This window comes from Lepidochelys olivacea (assembly GCF_965140295.1).
Source record: "Lepidochelys olivacea isolate rLepOli2 genome assembly, chromosome: 8".
Classification (NCBI taxonomy): domain Eukaryota; kingdom Metazoa; phylum Chordata; order Testudines; family Cheloniidae; genus Lepidochelys; species Lepidochelys olivacea.
In genome coordinates this window covers 100,779,400-100,796,683 of record NC_140418.1, presented here as the reverse complement: position 1 = coordinate 100,796,683, position 17,284 = coordinate 100,779,400, and the positions used below count along the sequence as shown (strand labels likewise).

Below are 17,284 nucleotides of genomic sequence, written 5' to 3'. Positions count from 1 at the left end.
AATTTGCTCATGGCCAGTTTACACCCACTTCTTCTTGTGCCAACACTGTCCTTCAGCTTAAATTGTTCTTCATCCTCCCTGGTGTTTACCACCCTGATGTATTTAATCAGATCCTCTCTCAGCTTTCATTTCACTGGGCGAAACAAGCCAACCTCTTCAATTTCCTCTGAGAAGATAGGGCCTCCATTCCCCTGATCATCCTAGTAGCTCTTCTCTGCACCTGTGCCAGCTTGAATTCATCTTTCTTGAATATGGCTGACCAGAATGGTATATAGTATTCCAAATGAGATCTTACAGGTGCCTTGTACAATGGCGTTAGTACTGCCCTATCACTACAGGAAATGCCTCACCAGGTACATCGAGGATCTCATGGGTTTTTTGCAGCTGCATCACATTAGTGGCTCATAGTCACCCTGTGATCGACCCACACACCCAGGTCTCTCTCTTGCTTTCAACCGATGAGCTCCCAGCTTATAACATAAGTTCTTCTTATTAGACTCTAAGTGTATCACCTTGCACTTTGTACTATTGAATTTCACCCCACTTCTATTACTCCAATCTTCAAGGTCATCCAGATCTTCCTATAAAATATTCCAATTTTCCTTTGTATTGATGATGATTACCACACATCTACTTTGTTTATCTAGGTTTGTCCACAGACTAAGCACTCAGCTGATAAGGGGTATAGAATCATAGAATCATAGAATATCAGGGTTGGAAGGGACCCCAGAAGGTCATCTAGTCCAAGCCCCTGCTCAAAGCAGGACCAATTCCCAGTTAAATCATCCCAGCCAGGGCTTTGTCAAGCCTGACCTTAAAAACCTCTAAGGAAGGAGATTCTACCACCTCCCTAGGTAACGCATTCCAGTGTTTCACCACCCTCTTAGTGAAAAAGTTTTTCCTAATATCCAATCTAAACCTCCCCCACTGCAACTTGAGACCATTACTCCTCGTTCTGTCATCTGCTACCATTGAGAACAGTCTAGAGCCATCCTCTTTGGAACCCCCTTTCAGGTAGTTGAAAGCAGCTATCAAATCCCCCCTCATTCTTCTCTTCTGCAGGCTAAACAATCCCAGCTCCCTCAGCCTCTCCTCATAACTCATGTGTTCCAGTCCCCTAATCATTTTTGTTGCCCTTCGCTGGACTCTCTCCAATTTATCCACATCCTTCTTGTAGTGTGGGGCCCAAAACTGGACACAGTACTCCAGATGAGGCCTCACCAATGTCCAATAGAGGGGAACGATCACGTCCCTCGATCTGCTCGTTATGCCCCTACTTATACATCCCAAAATGCCATTGGCCTTCTTGGCAACAAGGGCACACTGCTGACTCATATCCAGCTTCTCGTCCACTGTCACCCCTAGGTCTTTTTCCGCAGAACTGCTGCCTAGCCATTCGGTCCCTAGTCTGTAGCTGTGCATTGGGTTCTTCCGTCCTAAGTGCAGGACCCTGCACTTATCCTTATTGAACCTCATCAGATTTCTTTTGGCCCAATCCTCCAATTTGTCTAGGTCCTTCTGTATCCTATCCCTCCCCTCCAGCGTATCTACCACTCCTCCCAGTTTAGTATCATCCGCAAATTTGCTGAGAGTGCAATCCACACCATCCTCCAGATCATTTATGAAGATATTGAACAAAACTGGCCCCAGGACCGACCCTTGGGGTACTCCACTTGATACCGGCTGCCAACTAGATATGGAGCCATTGATCACTACCCGTTGAGCCTGACAATCTAGCCAGCTTTCTACCCACCTTGTAGTGCATTCATCCAGCCCATACTTCCTTAACTTGCTGACAAGAATACTGTGGGAGACCGTGTCAAAAGCTTTGCTAAAGTCAAGAAACAATACATCCACTGCTTTCCCTTCATCCACAGAACCAGTAATCTCATCATAAAAGGCGATTAGATTAGTCAGGCATGACCTTCCCTTGGTGAATCCATGCTGGCTGTTCCTGATCACTTTCCTCTCATGCAAGTGCTTCAGGATTGATTCTTTGAGGACGTGCTCCATGATTTTTCCAGGGACTGAAGTGAGGCTGACTGGCCTGTAGTTCCCAGGATCCTCCTTCTTCCCTTTTTTAAAGATTGGCACGACATTAGCCTTTTTCCAGTCATCCGGGACTTCCCCGGTTCGCCACGAGTTTTCAAAGATAATGGCCAATGGCTCTGCAATCACAGCCGCCAATTCCTTCAGCACTCTCGGATGCAACTCGTCCGGCCCCATGGACTTGTGCACGTCCAGCTTTTCTAAATAGTCCCTAACCACCTCTATCTCCACAGAGGGCTGGCCATCTCTTCCCCATTTTGTGATGTCCAGCGCAGCAGTCTGGGAGCTGACCTTGTTAGTGAAAACAGAGGCAAAAAAAGCATTGAGTACAGTAGCTTTTTCCACATCCTCTGTCACTAGGTTGCCTCCCTCATTCAGTAAGGGGCCCACACATTCCTTGGCTTTCTTCTTGTTGCCAACATACCTGAAGAAACCCTTCTTGTTACTCTTGACATCTCTGGCTAGCTGCAGCTCCAGGTGCGATTTGGCCCTCCTGATAACATTCCTACATGCCTGAGCAATATTTTTATACTCTTCCCTGGTCATATGTCCAACCTTCCACTTCTTGTAAGCTTCTTTTTTATGTTTAAGATCCGCTAGGATTTCACCATTAAGCCAAGCTGGTCGCCTGCCATATTTACTATTTTTTCGACTCATTGGGATGGTTTGTCCCTGTAACCTCAACAGGGATTCCTTGAAATACAGCCAGCTCTCCTGGACTCCTTTCCCCTTCAAGTTAGTCCCCCAGGGGATCCTGGCCATCCGTTCCCTGAGGGAGTCGAAGTCTGCTTTCCTGAAGTCCAGGGTCCGTATCCTGCTGCTTACCTTTCTTCCCTGCGTCAGGATCCTGAACTCAACCAACTCATGGTCACTGCCTCCCTGATTCCCATCCACTTTTGCTTCCCCCACTAATTCTACCCGGTTTGTGAGCAGCAGGTCAAGAAAAGCGCCCCCCCTAGTTGGCTCCTCTAGCACTTGCGCCAGGAAATTGTCCCCTACGCTTTCCAAAAACTTCCTGGATTGTCTATGCACCGCTGTATTGCTCTCCCAGCAGATATCAGGAAAATTAAAGTCACCCATGAGAATCAGGGCATGATTTTAACTAGCCAAGTCAGGGTAGATTTTAACTAGTGACTCTGCAGCCTGCAAATGAAAGGGGAACCAATTTAATTGGATCTTATGTTGAAATTGCAAGAAATAGAGGGTTATACATGTCCACATGCCAGGGATCAAAATAGGATCACTGGAATTGAAAATGGTTACAAAACAATGGACTCTTCCTACACTACTGTAGATGATGATCTAATTTTTACAATGTTTCCTAGGTATACAAGATGTGCATTTTCCAAACAAACTGTTTATACCTGATTACTTCAAATGCTTCACTCTCAGAGAGGCACAAGTAACTGGCCCCGTGTCTGACACTGCAAAAGGATTTTCTGTATTTTCTGGGAACGCCTGACAGGTTTGAAAGACAAAACCAGAAATCAAATGGCACAGCAGATAATGCAAGCGGAGACGCTGGCAGTTAGATAACATACATGTTGCAAGACTAGGCCAATTATAAACAATGAAAACAAATTTACCACGTTATATGAATGGTGAGAAATCCTTAGGCATTAGCTGACAAGGTATTGATCTTCTGGTGGATACAACTGCATATTTTAAAGACAAAAATCACAAATTCAACCCCCATCCCTGTGTGCACGCATGTGTGTGTACCATTTGCACCAGCTCATGCCGTCATGGATGAGGGGTCGTGTGTCACAGTCTTGCCAGGAGGGCTTGACATACTCACTGGGACAGAGCAATGCAAACACAATCTGCTGCACTTGGAGAAGGCTCCCAGTTACTGCTGTGAGAAGCACCACCTTTCACCTTCACCTTATACCGTGTGAAAAAGTGATTATTCGGGTCACTGGCTATTACAAAAACCCCGGGGGGTGGGGAGAAATCACTTCAGGTTGATCCAAAATGATTATTTTTAAAAAATTCTGGCCAATCAAAAAGTCGAAACCAATGTTTCAGATCCATTGAACCATTCCGTTTGGATTTCAAGCTTTTCTTTTAACACCTTTTATATAACATTGAAGGGAATTTCAAAACAACATCTTGAATCCTAACATTTCATTTTGAAAATGGTGAAACAAAAGGTTATGATTTTATCTAATTTATTTTAACTGAAACTCTTTGGCGAAATCAACATGATCTTGAGAAATATTTCAGTTTACCCAAATCCACCTTTTTCACCCAAAGTTTTGGTTGCAAACTTTCGCCCAGCTCTACTTGCAAGTGCTTCTCCCTTGGTCGCAAGCATGACCGCTGCTACATGGGTGGTGTCCCTCTGTCTCCCCCCATCCCATAGTTGCAAAATATTATGTGTCAGAGCATATATATTATAGAACTAAAGTCTGGACTTGACTGTCACGTTGACTACATTCCCATGTCCACAACTACAACCCAGTGTAGGAGACCCAGACTTTGGGCCACCAGCATAGTAACTGCTTCTGGGACTGAACTGAGTTGTGGGGGTTCATGGGGAAGCAGGGAAGGGCTGGAGCTTTGACTCCAGGCTCCCACTTGCTAGGCAGTAGCTGAACCATCAGGGAGGAAGGGATAGTAACTTACCAATGGATGGTCCATGGCAGGAGTACATTACTCCCCACTTTGTTTCCTGGAGATAGTATGTTCCCCTGGCCTGCTCCTGGAGTGCAGTGGTTTATACACCATCATTTGCTCAGGGGAGTGCCTCAAGGCATGATCTAACCCTGCACATTTTCTGTGGTTTGGGACTGTGTTTAGTGTGTGCTTGAACTCCAGGGCTGCATTGTTCCAGCTGGGATTGTGATTTTTCAGCCCTTGACAGGATAATTGTTATAATGTGGTATTTTGGAGAACCCCTACGCTGGAGGCTAGCCAAGCAATGCAAATCTCCCAGAACTCCGTAAATAGATCCTTTTCATTGAACCCATGCAAATGTGTCACCGTTTAAAACCTGAAAGGTTTTCTTTAACGACAGCTACAAGTATCAGGAACTGCATAATACGTGCAGATGCATGTAGGAGTAAACTGACAGATTATAATTATCAGTAGAGAAGGGGGAAAAACAAAAATTAATTCGAGGCAAAACATATAATTTGCCTTTAAACTGTAAGAGCGCTTCCATTTCTAATGCAATTTGCTGCCCTGGAAATCAGATTAAAGTCGTTTGAATTCCCAGCAATTTTTTAAAAATACATTGACCTACTTGGGAAAGATTTTTAGAAACTGATGTAGCCTGGTGCTGTCTGAACACAAAAGAAGCAGGTAAACAATCCTGTCATGAGGCACAATTTCTGTGTTAGCTTGTGATGTATCCCAAGGCATCACCCATGGGTGGCTACAATCTGACATGCCCGGAGAAGTATAGAATATTATATATATTATATTAGAGGATAGAACACTAACCCAGGAATCTATCCTTGCAACAAAGCCCGTTGTCAACTCTGTCCACATATCTATTCAGGGGGACACCATCATAGGACCGAATCACATCAGCCACACCATCAGAGGCTCGTTCACCTGCACATCTACCAAAGTGATATAGGCCATCATGTGCCAGCAATGCCCCTCTACCATGTACATTGGCCAAACTGGACAGTCTCTACATGAAAGAATAAATGGACACAAATCAGACGTCAAGAATTATAACATTCAAAACCAGTCGGAGAACACTTCAATCTGTGTGGTCACTCGATTACAGACCTAAAAGTTGCAATATTACAACAAAAAAACTTCAAAACCAGACTCCAACAAGAGACTGATGAATTGGAATTAATTTGCAAACTGGACACCATTAAATTAGGCTTGAATAAAGACTGGGAATGGATGGGTCATTACACAAAGTAAAAATATTTCCCCATGCTTATTTCCCCCCCCCCACTGTTACTCACACCTTCTTGTCAACTATTGGAAATGGGCCATCCTAATTATCACTACAAAAGGTTTTTTTCTCCTGCTGATAATAGCCCAACTTAACTGATTACTCTTGTTATAGTGTGTATGGGCAACACCCATTTTTTCATGTTCTCTGTGTATATATATATCTTCCTACTGTATTTTCCACTGCATGCATCTGATGAAGTGGGTTTTAGCCCACATAGTCTCTAAGGTGCCACAAGTACTCCTTGTTCTTTTTACAGAATATTTGTAATTCATGCTGGTGACACCTGTTGGTAGGAAACGGGAACTGCACCAACCACAGCATTCCCATGTCCTCATAATAAAATTCACAAGAAGAAGTTTATTATTCTCCTCTTCTGGGAGGGATCCTGATTTGTTAATGGGAAATGTTGAGGACAGGTTTGTTTTCTCTTATTCAGTTTGTTTCCTCCTTATATTATTTATGTGATCCCCTCCCTCTCCTTTATGAGCAATGTGTAGTGGAGAGAGAAGGAAAACACACTATTTATTTAGCAGTGTCTGTGCAGGAAGCACTGCCAATAGCACTTACAAACTGGATGCTTTTCAGTGTCTCAGGAACTAACTTGCAGTCTACTTGTTACCTCTTGTGTAGAGAAGTGTGAGCTGTTGACATCACAAGCATCCCTAGGAGGTTAAGAGCCCTGAGCCCCCTTTGAGCAAGAGAAGCAGCCTGACTTGCAGATCCCTCTAGGAGGGCTCCAAGGAAGTCTCTCATTAAAGTCACAGGTCAGTTTTATTTCCTATTAACAAGGCACCAAAGGAAGGAGTGGAGGCACTCAAAGCTCTTAGTGGCTGTGGCAGTTTGTCAGTGCTGCTGAAATGTAAATCTGGAATCACAGAATCATAGAACATCAGGGTGGGAAGGGACCTCAAGAGGTCATCTAGTCCAAGCCCCTGCTCAAAGCAGAGTCACTTTTCCATCAGCAGATGTGGAAGACTGTATGTTTGACTTGACCATTTCTTGCCTATGGAGACGGTTAATTGAATCAAATTTACTGAAAGGTCCAGAAAGTCTGTTTTTCAATTACTATAAGCATTTGGTGGGCAAACCATCACCTTTTCTTGTCTCATGTCATGGCTAACGATGCACCAATCTCATCTCTTTCAATAACAAAGGACTCATGGCTAAAACACAGAGGGACAGATTCTGATCTCACCCCAGTGTAAATCAGAAGTCACTCCACGGGAGGCAGTGGCATTTTTCAGATTTATCCCAGTGTGACTTATATTGAAGTTTCAGAGGGGTCACCGCCACGTTAGTCTGTATCAGCAAAAACAATGAGGAGTCCTTGTGGCACCTTAGAGACTAACAAATTTATTTGGGCATAAGCTTTCGTGGGCTAAAACCCCCTTCATCAGATGCATGGAGTATATTTATACCTGCCTACTGTATTTTCTACTTCATGCATCTGATGAAGTGGATTTTAGCCCACGAAAGCTTATGCCCAAATCAATTTGTTAGTCTCTAAGGTGCCACAAGGACTCCTCGTTGTTTATATTGAAGTTTGACCCATTGGGTGTGCCCATATGCGTTTTCCTTCCATGGTGCATAGGGACTGACTCCCCCCTCTCCAATACAGTTTCTGACTAGCATTAGGATACCAGCTGCATGACGTACCACACTGCTCCTCTAGCTTCTGTCTGGTAGCACCAAAGCTGGTGGGTGAATATACATTTATATTGGCTGCCCTAAGACCATGGAAGGACCTGGTAGTGGAGGTTCCCTACCTAAGAAAATCCCTGCTGGTCTTTCAAATCACACTGAAGACCATTTTAGCCTGTCCGTGTTCTGCTGCCTGAGGAGTGACTAGGAAGATGTTATGGTATGTGAGGTCCTTCTACCTGACATGGAAAATTTCAGTCCAAATTATCGAAGCTTGGCAAAGTTATAAGCAACTGACCACAGGGACTTATAATGGGAAGTGTCAAGCGACATTAACAATAGTTGGTGCAACCGGCCCCACCTATAATAATAAGAGGGATCTAGCTCCAGCATTTCCCTTGAGTGCAATTGTGGCAGAATTTGTGAGTTACTGAGGAACATAAATGAGAAGAGCGCAATAAGGAATGGAAGTCACATACCCTTCCCTTTATCAACAGGTCTCTCATAAACCCATTTGATCTTTCTAAACTGTATTATTCTGGTCTGTGTGCACCTCACACACCCTTAGATAGGAGCCTTTGGCTGCAGGGTGAGCTGTATCTTAGAGTCAGTTGCTCTGAAATGTTCCAAGTCCTTCACGCTAAGCGGGTATGTTGTCTGCTCAAACAGCTCTGACAGACGGATGATTTCTAATTTTGAGGTCTCTGTTCCTTAATTAGCGATTCACAGGACACATATATCCTCACTCCATAATGTGTCTAGCATATCCAGCAATGCTTTTAATTCATTAGTGCACATATGAGGACATTACAACCTTTCCCCCCGCATTGGGTCATCTAAACACACACTTACATATTTCAAAAGGGAAGCTTAGCCTGTAGGAAAATAACCACTTCTCTCCCAGATGACATGGGCCCTTGGCTGTTTTTAAGGTGTAGAAGGGGATGCTGGTTTGGAAATCAGGGAAGGAGTCCAGGAGCAGGGAACAAGGGCAAAACAGGACTTACTGCTTGAAACTAGTGAGAAGTGGTCCCTGGGCTTCACACAACGCACAGTCAGCCTGTGGAACTCCTTGCCAGAGGATATTGTGAAGGCCAAGACCATAATAGGGTTCAAAAAAGAACTAGATAAATTCATGGAGGATAGGTCCATCAATGGCTATTAGCCAGGATGGGCAGGGATGGTGTCCCTAGTCTCTGTTTGCCAGAAGCTGGGAATGGGCAACAGGGGATGGATCACTTGATGATTACCTGGTCTGTCCATTCCCTCTGGGGCACCTGGCACTGACCAGTGTCAGAGGACAGGATACTGGGCTACATGGACCCATGGTCTGACCCAGTAGGGCCATTCTTATGTTCTGGGATACACTTCCCTTGGGAGCTGAGCTAAAGGCTCAGACATGGAGAGGTAGAAGACTAGCTGGCTAGATGCAGATGTCCTAGGGGTCAGAGAGGCAGAGGTGAATGGCAGACATAGAGCAAAGTGAGGGTGGAGTTGTGTAGGGACACTCTGTGGTGGCAAAGGACACAGAAGAGCTGGAGGGAGCTGGTCTCTTGTGGGGAGGATGCGGACAATGACCCTTTTAAAGAGAAGTATGCAGTGATGAGCTGCCAAAATCTGAAGAACCGGGTCCTTCAGTCGCTCTGTGCCTTCTGCAGCACTTTGGCGGCAGGTCCTTCTGTGCCGCTGAAGACCCAGAGCGAGTGGAGGACGTGCCACTGAAGTGCTGCCGAAGACCCGGAGCAAAATTAAAACGGGATTCTCGGACAGGGGAGCCTCCCCAACTGGGAGCTCAGGCGGGCCGGACAGGGGACAGTCCCACTGGCCGGACGTGTCCCACGGGCCGGAGTTTGCCCACCCCTTTAACAACCGGTTGTAAACCGGCTTCAAAATTTAACAACCGGTTCGTGCGGTTCCAGCTCACCACTGGAAGTATGAGAAGTGGGAGGGGGCTGGAGTCCCCACTGAAGGGTGAGGAGAAGACGACAATTATTCTCATGCTGTAATTCACCACAGATGTGCGCTAAGGGGTACAACAGGGATGGGGGAGAAAGAGTCGAGTTGGTGGGTCTGACATTAGTTTCTAGCCCCGAGGTGTTCACAACACAAAATGCCCCACCACAGCTGACACACTTGTTGGTAGACTCAGCAGCGACTTCAAGGACTGACATCCCACCTTAACCTTAGCAGTGGCCCCGCCTGTCCCAGACAGAGCCTCATTGATGGATGGGACTGGAGTCAGTATAAGGGAAATGTAGGCCTGCCTCATCTGCATAGGTTTTGTACCAGGATAACTGTTTCACTTAGGGCAGTGATTTTTAACCAGAGCAGCTATATCAGTGCAATCCCTCCTGGGGATGCAGTGATATCAGTCCAGAGATGCCTCATGGGGAAAGCTGTTCCCCTTCATCCTGGAATAACTGACCCTGTGCTAGGAGGCAGAGGGCTTGCACCACTTCATTTACCCGTAGAGTTAAAGTGGTCCAACTTTTGTGTGCAAGTAACTGGTGGTGAGCATGTTACAGGTGCCAACTTGTAGAGATATGAATTGTTAGCAACCCCCACTTCAGCTCAAGCTGTATCAGCGCAGGCTGTTAGCTCTGGAAGACTCTGGCTCAATCTCTGGTGCGCTGGCCAAAATGGTGGCCATCACACATAAACAAGGCCTTCCACTTCCAATGGTCTTGTAGAACTGTTGGTATACTGATGATTTTAAGCAGCAGGCAGCCTGGTCCAGGGCATTAGATTAGGTGTCAGGGAACCTCAAATCTATTACTAGAGATTCCTTTGACTTCAAATGTAGCCGGAGCAAGTAATTTCCCTGTTCTATGCTGAAAATTCCCCATCTGACAGATGGGGACAGTGACACTTAACTCTTGGTGCTTTGAGATCCTCTGATCAAATGCGTGTCACAGACTATTATTATTTTAATGCCTGTCAATCCAGCACCTTTCAGCAGCACTAATTCCCTTACACAACACTTGTTCCATGTACAGTAGCTGGCACAAAGTATCCAATTAGTTTCCTTTCACATATTTATTAACTTTTTGCAGCCTTCCTTTCATGAGCATGGAGAATCTGGTAATGTCATAATGGATTTTCATAAACTGTAGTCAAAACATTTCCTGGTTCAAGTGAATATCTGTGCCATATAATTAGCCCTGAGTACATAGATGTTTGGTACCATTTTATATATTCAGATCCATTTCTTTTGTTATTTCCGAGCCAAGGCATAATTAAAGCCTCAAAACTCTCTTCCCAGTAGTAGCTCTAGGACTTTCTCCTTGAACAAGTTTCCAGTTAACATGACAGCTTCAAAGTAATACTTCATTTCATTCACTTCTGTGTGTGTGTGTGTGTGTGGATACACACCACACAGGGCCATCCTTAGGATTTATGGGGCCCTAGGCAGCATTATTAAACTGGTGCCCCTATGCCCGACTTGCCCTTAGCAACACAAACATAAGCTTACAGTACTGGAAAACTTGCCACATGCATTTTATTAAAAACAGTTTAAACAAATGAAGCACACTATAATGCTGATGGACTAGACTTGCATTAAAGAAGTAGCACTATAGAAAAAATTCTGATTTATTGACAGAATGATACCGAGAGTCACAGTTCCCTGCAGAAACCCAACCCCCAGACCTTCTCCCTTCTGCCTGGTAAGGAGACTGCAGTGCATGCCGGGTGTGCGGGAGCTGACCCACTCTTGCCTGCAATCCTGGTCATAGGCACGGACTCCATGGGTGGGTGCTTCGGGGCTGGAGCACCCATGGGGAAAATTTAGTGGGTGCAGAGCACGCACCGGAGCCAAGCTCCTCCCCTCTGTTCCTCCCCCCTACCCCCAGCGCCTCTCGTGAGCCGGCAGCCCCGCACTTACCAACTCCTCTCCCTCCTTCCCAGCACTTCCAGAGCGCCGCAAACAGTGATTCACGGCGTTCAAGCTTTGTGAGAGAGAGGAAGGAGTGGGGATGGGGCATGCTCAGGGGAGGAGGCGGGGAAGAGGTGGGGTGGGGGGCGGAGCAGGGGTAGGAAGAGCTAGGGCAGGGGCAGGGCTTGAGGGAAGGGGTAGAGTGGGGGCAGGGTTGGAGTGGAATGGGGGTCCAGCACCTCTCAGCAAGATGAGAAGTTGGCGCCTATGGTCCTGGTGGTGCCCCAGATTTTTGGGTTCCCTACACAGCTGCATATGCCTAAGGACAGCCCTGTACACACACACACACACACACACACACACACACACACACACACACGCACAAAAGAGCTATCATCCTATGTTATGAAAATAAGCCCATGATACAGATAGAAAAGGCATTTGTCTACTTACTGGGAGAATCTGATATATTAACTGAGATATCAGGACACTAGCAACATGGATCACTTAAAATCTATTCCCTAAACATACGTCGTCTTTGGGGTGAGTATTAACCAATATGTAGAAATTTCCTGTAGTATGTGACTAGACAAAAGAATTCTCCCCCCCAGGTAGAGAGTTGTGGGGGTAACAAACAAAACTGACACTGTGCAAAATGATTATATACATGTATATACTTCCCTTCTGGTGTATCTGTCTCTATAGAGATGGGCCTGGATGTCTGATGAGATTATAATGCTTCTGTTAGCACTGACGGCAGCTCTTTAGTTTAAAAAATAATCCTTATACCGAGGTAACTGAGTTGTACTACTGAAGGGCATTACGCTGCCAGGTTCTGTAATAGGCTTGGCTTCCCAGACCCAGAGGCAGTGGACACTAGGAGTCTGGAAGAAATGATACATTCCCTTTCAGGAGAACAGAGGAGGAAGATGCTAGATTCTTTTCATCACCAGCCCTGCTGGTCTCTGCAGAAGGACAGCAATGAGAACTGCACAGCTGGTGATCCCCCTCCATCCCGGCCCAAACTGTTATGTCAAAGTCATCAGCGGAGAAAGGGAGATGGAGAATGTTTCAACAGTCACTGCAGCAGAACGGGTACAATCTGACCATGTCAATAAGCATCTGCCAAAATGGCTGCAAGTGGAACATACTTAAGAGGCAGCGTTCTCAAAAGAACCTCTGACAGCTGATCTGTGGCCTAGACTGAAATGTGCTATAAAAATATTGTCACTAGAGCTGGTCAAACATTTTCCATCTGGACATTTTTCCCCTCCGAAAATGCCGATTTCTCTCAACTGACACACGTTCCTGCAGAAACCTCATTACAAAATAAATCAAAACCATTTCAATTTTATATATTTCATATTATATATATAAAATACATTGAAAAAATAAAATAAAGTCAGCACTGAAATATTTGGACTGACCCAAAGATAATTTTTTTCTGAAATTTTTATTTGGCAGAAAATTTCCAGATTCTTTGGTTTTTCTCCAAACAAGAATGAAAGCAAATGTTAATGTTGCAGCCATTCCTAGGAAATGGAAATGCCAGTCCTGCTTGGTCTGCTTGTAACTTTTCACGGTGCTTTGTGTGTTCAAAGCATTGTATTTATTATAATCCTTCCTGGAGAGCTAAGGACTACTACCCTTGTTTCACAGACAGTGAAACGGTGTGTATTTCTACTCTTCAGGCTGTGGGTGTAATTCCTAGCTCAAGGAGACATACCTGTGCTGGTTCTGTTTGAGCTAGTGCTCTAAAAACAGAAGTGCAATCACAGCAGTGTGAGCTGTGGGAAGGGCTAGCTGCTCCCGGTACATGCCTAATGTCTTGAATGGGATCGTATTCGGGGTAGCTAGCCCTTCTTGCATATCATACCACCACCCTACACAATATTTTTCGCGAGCTAGCTCAGTAGGACCTAGCACCAGTCTCCTTGAGATAGGATTTACACCTTCAGCTCTAAATACAGATGTACCCTAAGGCACAGAAAGGTGAGGTGAATTGCTCAAGGCTATATAGCAGGCCAATGCCAGAGTTGAGATGAAGAAACTGGGAATTTGAAATGCTCGGCTCATATCCTCTTTAGTTCACGCCGCCTTGTATGGTGGTTTCACCCCATTTCCTAGTGGACATGTGTCTGCATCACAACAGCCATTACAACTGGTCCCTGTGGCCACAGCACCATTTTATGCTTCATTTTACACATGTGACTAACCCCAGGGACTGTTCACAGTTGCCAGATTAGCCGCCTGCTTCAGCAGAGAAGCTAAGTGTCAAGTGGACCTGAAGCGTTAGCTGCTCTCTCTCTGTTCGAGGTGATTCCTTCGTTCAGGGCTGAGGCTCATTGGCAGGGTGGTGTATGGAATCTATCACACTATTGCTGGTGCCAGACTTGGTCTGAGGAGAAACAGAGCCGTTCCCCGCGAGCACGCAAGATTTCACTTCCGGAATGAAAGGTATTTAAAACACAGCAGGTCTGATTCTCCTCTCTCTTACACTGGTGTAAATTAGGAATAAGTCCATTAAAGACACTGCAGTTTGGTGTACAGTTAGCATGAGAAAAGAATCAAGCGTGATATCTCCAAAATCCCTGGAATAATATTTTAGGCATAACCCAGGTATTTTTCAGACCATAACTGCTTGGTTTAGAAAGAAATTTCAATAAAATAAGAAAGAATTAGAATAACAAATTTATTAGAAAGCCACAATCCCTTAGATACAAGTGAAGTGTAGGCAGGGAGGGTATTAAAAACATAGCCCTGGTCAAGCAAGAGAAACAAATGTAGAAAGAGCCGAGATTGCTTTCTGACCTACCGTGTGTTGGGGATAGGTGCCAGTGGTCTCTCTGATATGGTGTTCAGCCGGTAGTAATCCAAGAATGTTCTGGCCACATTTCTCCCTAACTTCATATCTGTGAGTTTTTAGTTAAGGAACTTCTTCAAAAAGGACTGAGGGGTGAGGGGAAACAAGCAGAGCATAAAGGTAAATTACTGTTATTTGATGCATGAACAAGTTTTACATTAACCATCCCACAAAGCCAAAAGCTTCAGGGCAGGGTCAACAAAATAACTTATGCCAGCAGCTAAAGTGTGTGTCTTCGAGTTTGCTTCTTCTTTTCATAAGTAGAAAATATGTCGCATGAAATCATAAAGGGAAAGAAACAGGCCCCTCTGATGTACTTCGCGAATGTCACTGGGATCTCAGCATACTTTCATCTCTCATGAGGGAAAGTAAATACCCAAGAAGTTTAATCAGGCACAGTGCATGTTAACTTGCTTCTTCTGGTCCAAGGTATCCTCCTGCAGGAAAACAGCCAACATCTCAACAGTACTGCACTTGCCTCCAGGAGCTGAGATCTAGAATGTCATGGTACAAACTTGAAATGGTTCAATACACAACCTCAAAGTTGGGAGCAGAATGCCGGCCCACTGAAACATTGGCTTGGGCTCATCTTGAGCTCCACGCACCTGCTGACCTAGGAAGGAGCTACTCTACGTTGGTTCTGCGGTGTAATTCCTGACCTATAGACTTGGATTTGAAAACAGAATGGGGAGGTACACAGTAGAGACTAATCCTTGGAACTGTGAAGGGGGAGGGCATTGCACAAAATTATCTATCAGGCCTACTCTGTCTCTAATCACCATGAATTTCACTGAATGCCAAACTTAACATTCAGTACTAAGTAGACACTACACCATCAGAGGTCCTGTTAATCTTGCTGAGATGTTACAGCAAGGCGACTGTTCCGAGGCTTTGCTAAAGTGATTGTCTTGGTAGAAATTAAACAATCCAGGGTCATTTTCAAAAAGAAACGGGAACACTTTTGTCCTGGACAATGTCTGCATTGGGTGAAATGCACCCCTGTGCCGAGGGTCAGCATAAGGCCTATGCTATTCTCTGGGCTTGCCTTCAACACCGGGTGAATTTCATCCATTTTTAATGAAACAGGTTTCATCACACATGGCTCTGCCATGTGAGATTTTGCTAAGGACATAAAGACTGCTATGTTTGCCTACACAGTCATGCACTGCTGGTATCCAATGAGCACTTGGGGATAATCAAAGCCAAAGCACTATATATATACAAAAATTTAAATTCTACTCGGCAGTATTTTTCAAAGTGTCCATTGGCCAATGACAATAACCACTGTTTCAGTGGCAGTTACACAGTATATGAGTTGGGAACCAGGTGGCTTCTCACTGTACAGAACTTGGGGAATCTAAATTGACCACAACGTTCCTTCCATTTTAGCTGCTCCATGCCATTTTCCTTTGCCAGTTTAGGAAAATCAACCTATTTCTGTTTTATTTTTTAAAATTATATCAATTAGCTGCTAGTGCTTCCATTAGAAGGAAATTCTGGAATTGCAACGTCTCAGGGGTTTTTAAGCTGCTTGTATAAAGATGCCAGCTTCTAAATGAAGCTTTTCTTGTCCGCCCACTCACATTAGGATATCAGAACTAATGAGTTTTAGACATCGGGTTCATGCAGCCTGGTGAGAACCCTGTTCATTTATTTGTTCATTTTTCAGAAAGGGGGAAAGACTAACTCGGAGTAGTTGAAAGTTTTGACTCTGTGACTGGAAGCTGGAAAATGCTATAAACAGATGTGGCCCTAAGAGGCTTGATACATTAGCTAAGATCTAGCTGTGGTAGATGACCCTTGATGACTGTTCAGAATTGCAGTCTGACCAATCCTGGATCGGGTCCTTCCTATATTGTTTCTAGTGCTCTGCCTAGTAGTGTTTTAAGTGGCTCCACCACTTCTACTGAAAGTCTATTTCAAAAGGCTTCCCCAATAGGAATTTAATGCTAATGTTCATCCTACCACTTCACATGCTATTGACATCTACAGTGTATATCCTATGGGCTCTGTTACACCAGGCAGGACAATCAGAACAGTTGATATGCACAGTATAAATCTGGGAGTATGCACGGGCTGTGGGGGTGTTACCCCTGTGTGTAATAGTCAGCCTACGAGAAAATTAGCATTGCTGCAGTATAAGGTAAGTTTTTTTGCACTCTGGGTACATATTACAGGGATACCACCTGCATGTGCATGGAAGCGTGACGTTAGAGAGTCAGAAGATCCTATCACTCCATAGAGGCAGCATCTCTTAGAAAGAGTTTTGTCATTGTTACTGGAATTTGGGGACGGTTGGGGGTTTTTATGATTCTGCAGATGCTGAACTCAAAGGAGCAGCAAAGTTTATGAGTAGCTGGAGAAAGAAGAGAGGAGAGGGCTGTTAAACATTTATGGCTTGATTTTATGCTTTCTCTCATTTTGCCCAACACCTTAAAAACACTGAGCGATAACTGGACCCAGTAAAGTCTCCAGGACATTTTGTCAGTGCTAATGTCTTAAGGTCCCTCTGCTACAATCAGCCCCCACTGTCCTCCTCTTTGTCTTTGTCTTTCTTTGTTGTAGGTGCTGTGGTGGTGGGAAGTGCCTGACTGACAGCCCTGGGGAGGGAAGCCATGTGTTTACACCTACAGAAGAGGTGCAGCCTAGGCAACCATCATGCTAGCTTCTCCATGACACCCCACCATTGTATTTCAATGGCGAGGTCCATATTTACAGCTGCCTCTTGTCAGTCTCCGTGCCCCATACAGGCCTTTATGTCTCTGCTAAGGCTGCCAACTTAGTGGCATGGATACTGGACTGAGACTTACAAACACATTCCCTATAGAAACTGACACAGTTCAGGGCAACTGCACCTGTATTCCCCTATAGGGTACAGCAAGAACACCCACTCCAGGTTCCCCAGCCGTTACCTCTCTGAGGTAGATACCCA

The 17,284-nt window shown here is 44.9% G+C and overlaps 1 protein-coding gene across 2 annotated transcripts in view; it reads right to left on the bottom strand.

Moving 5' to 3' along the window:
• Nucleotides 1–17,284, bottom strand: part of BEND5 (BEN domain containing 5) — a 1,397,007-nt gene that overhangs the window by 9,664 nt on the left and 1,370,059 nt on the right. For both annotated transcript variants that reach the window (XM_084637918.1, XM_084637919.1), the window contains one exon: nt 14,305–14,401. In XM_084637918.1, the coding sequence (XP_084494044.1) occupies nt 14,305–14,401 (97 nt within the window). The remainder of the gene's footprint in view (nt 1–14,304; nt 14,402–17,284) is intronic.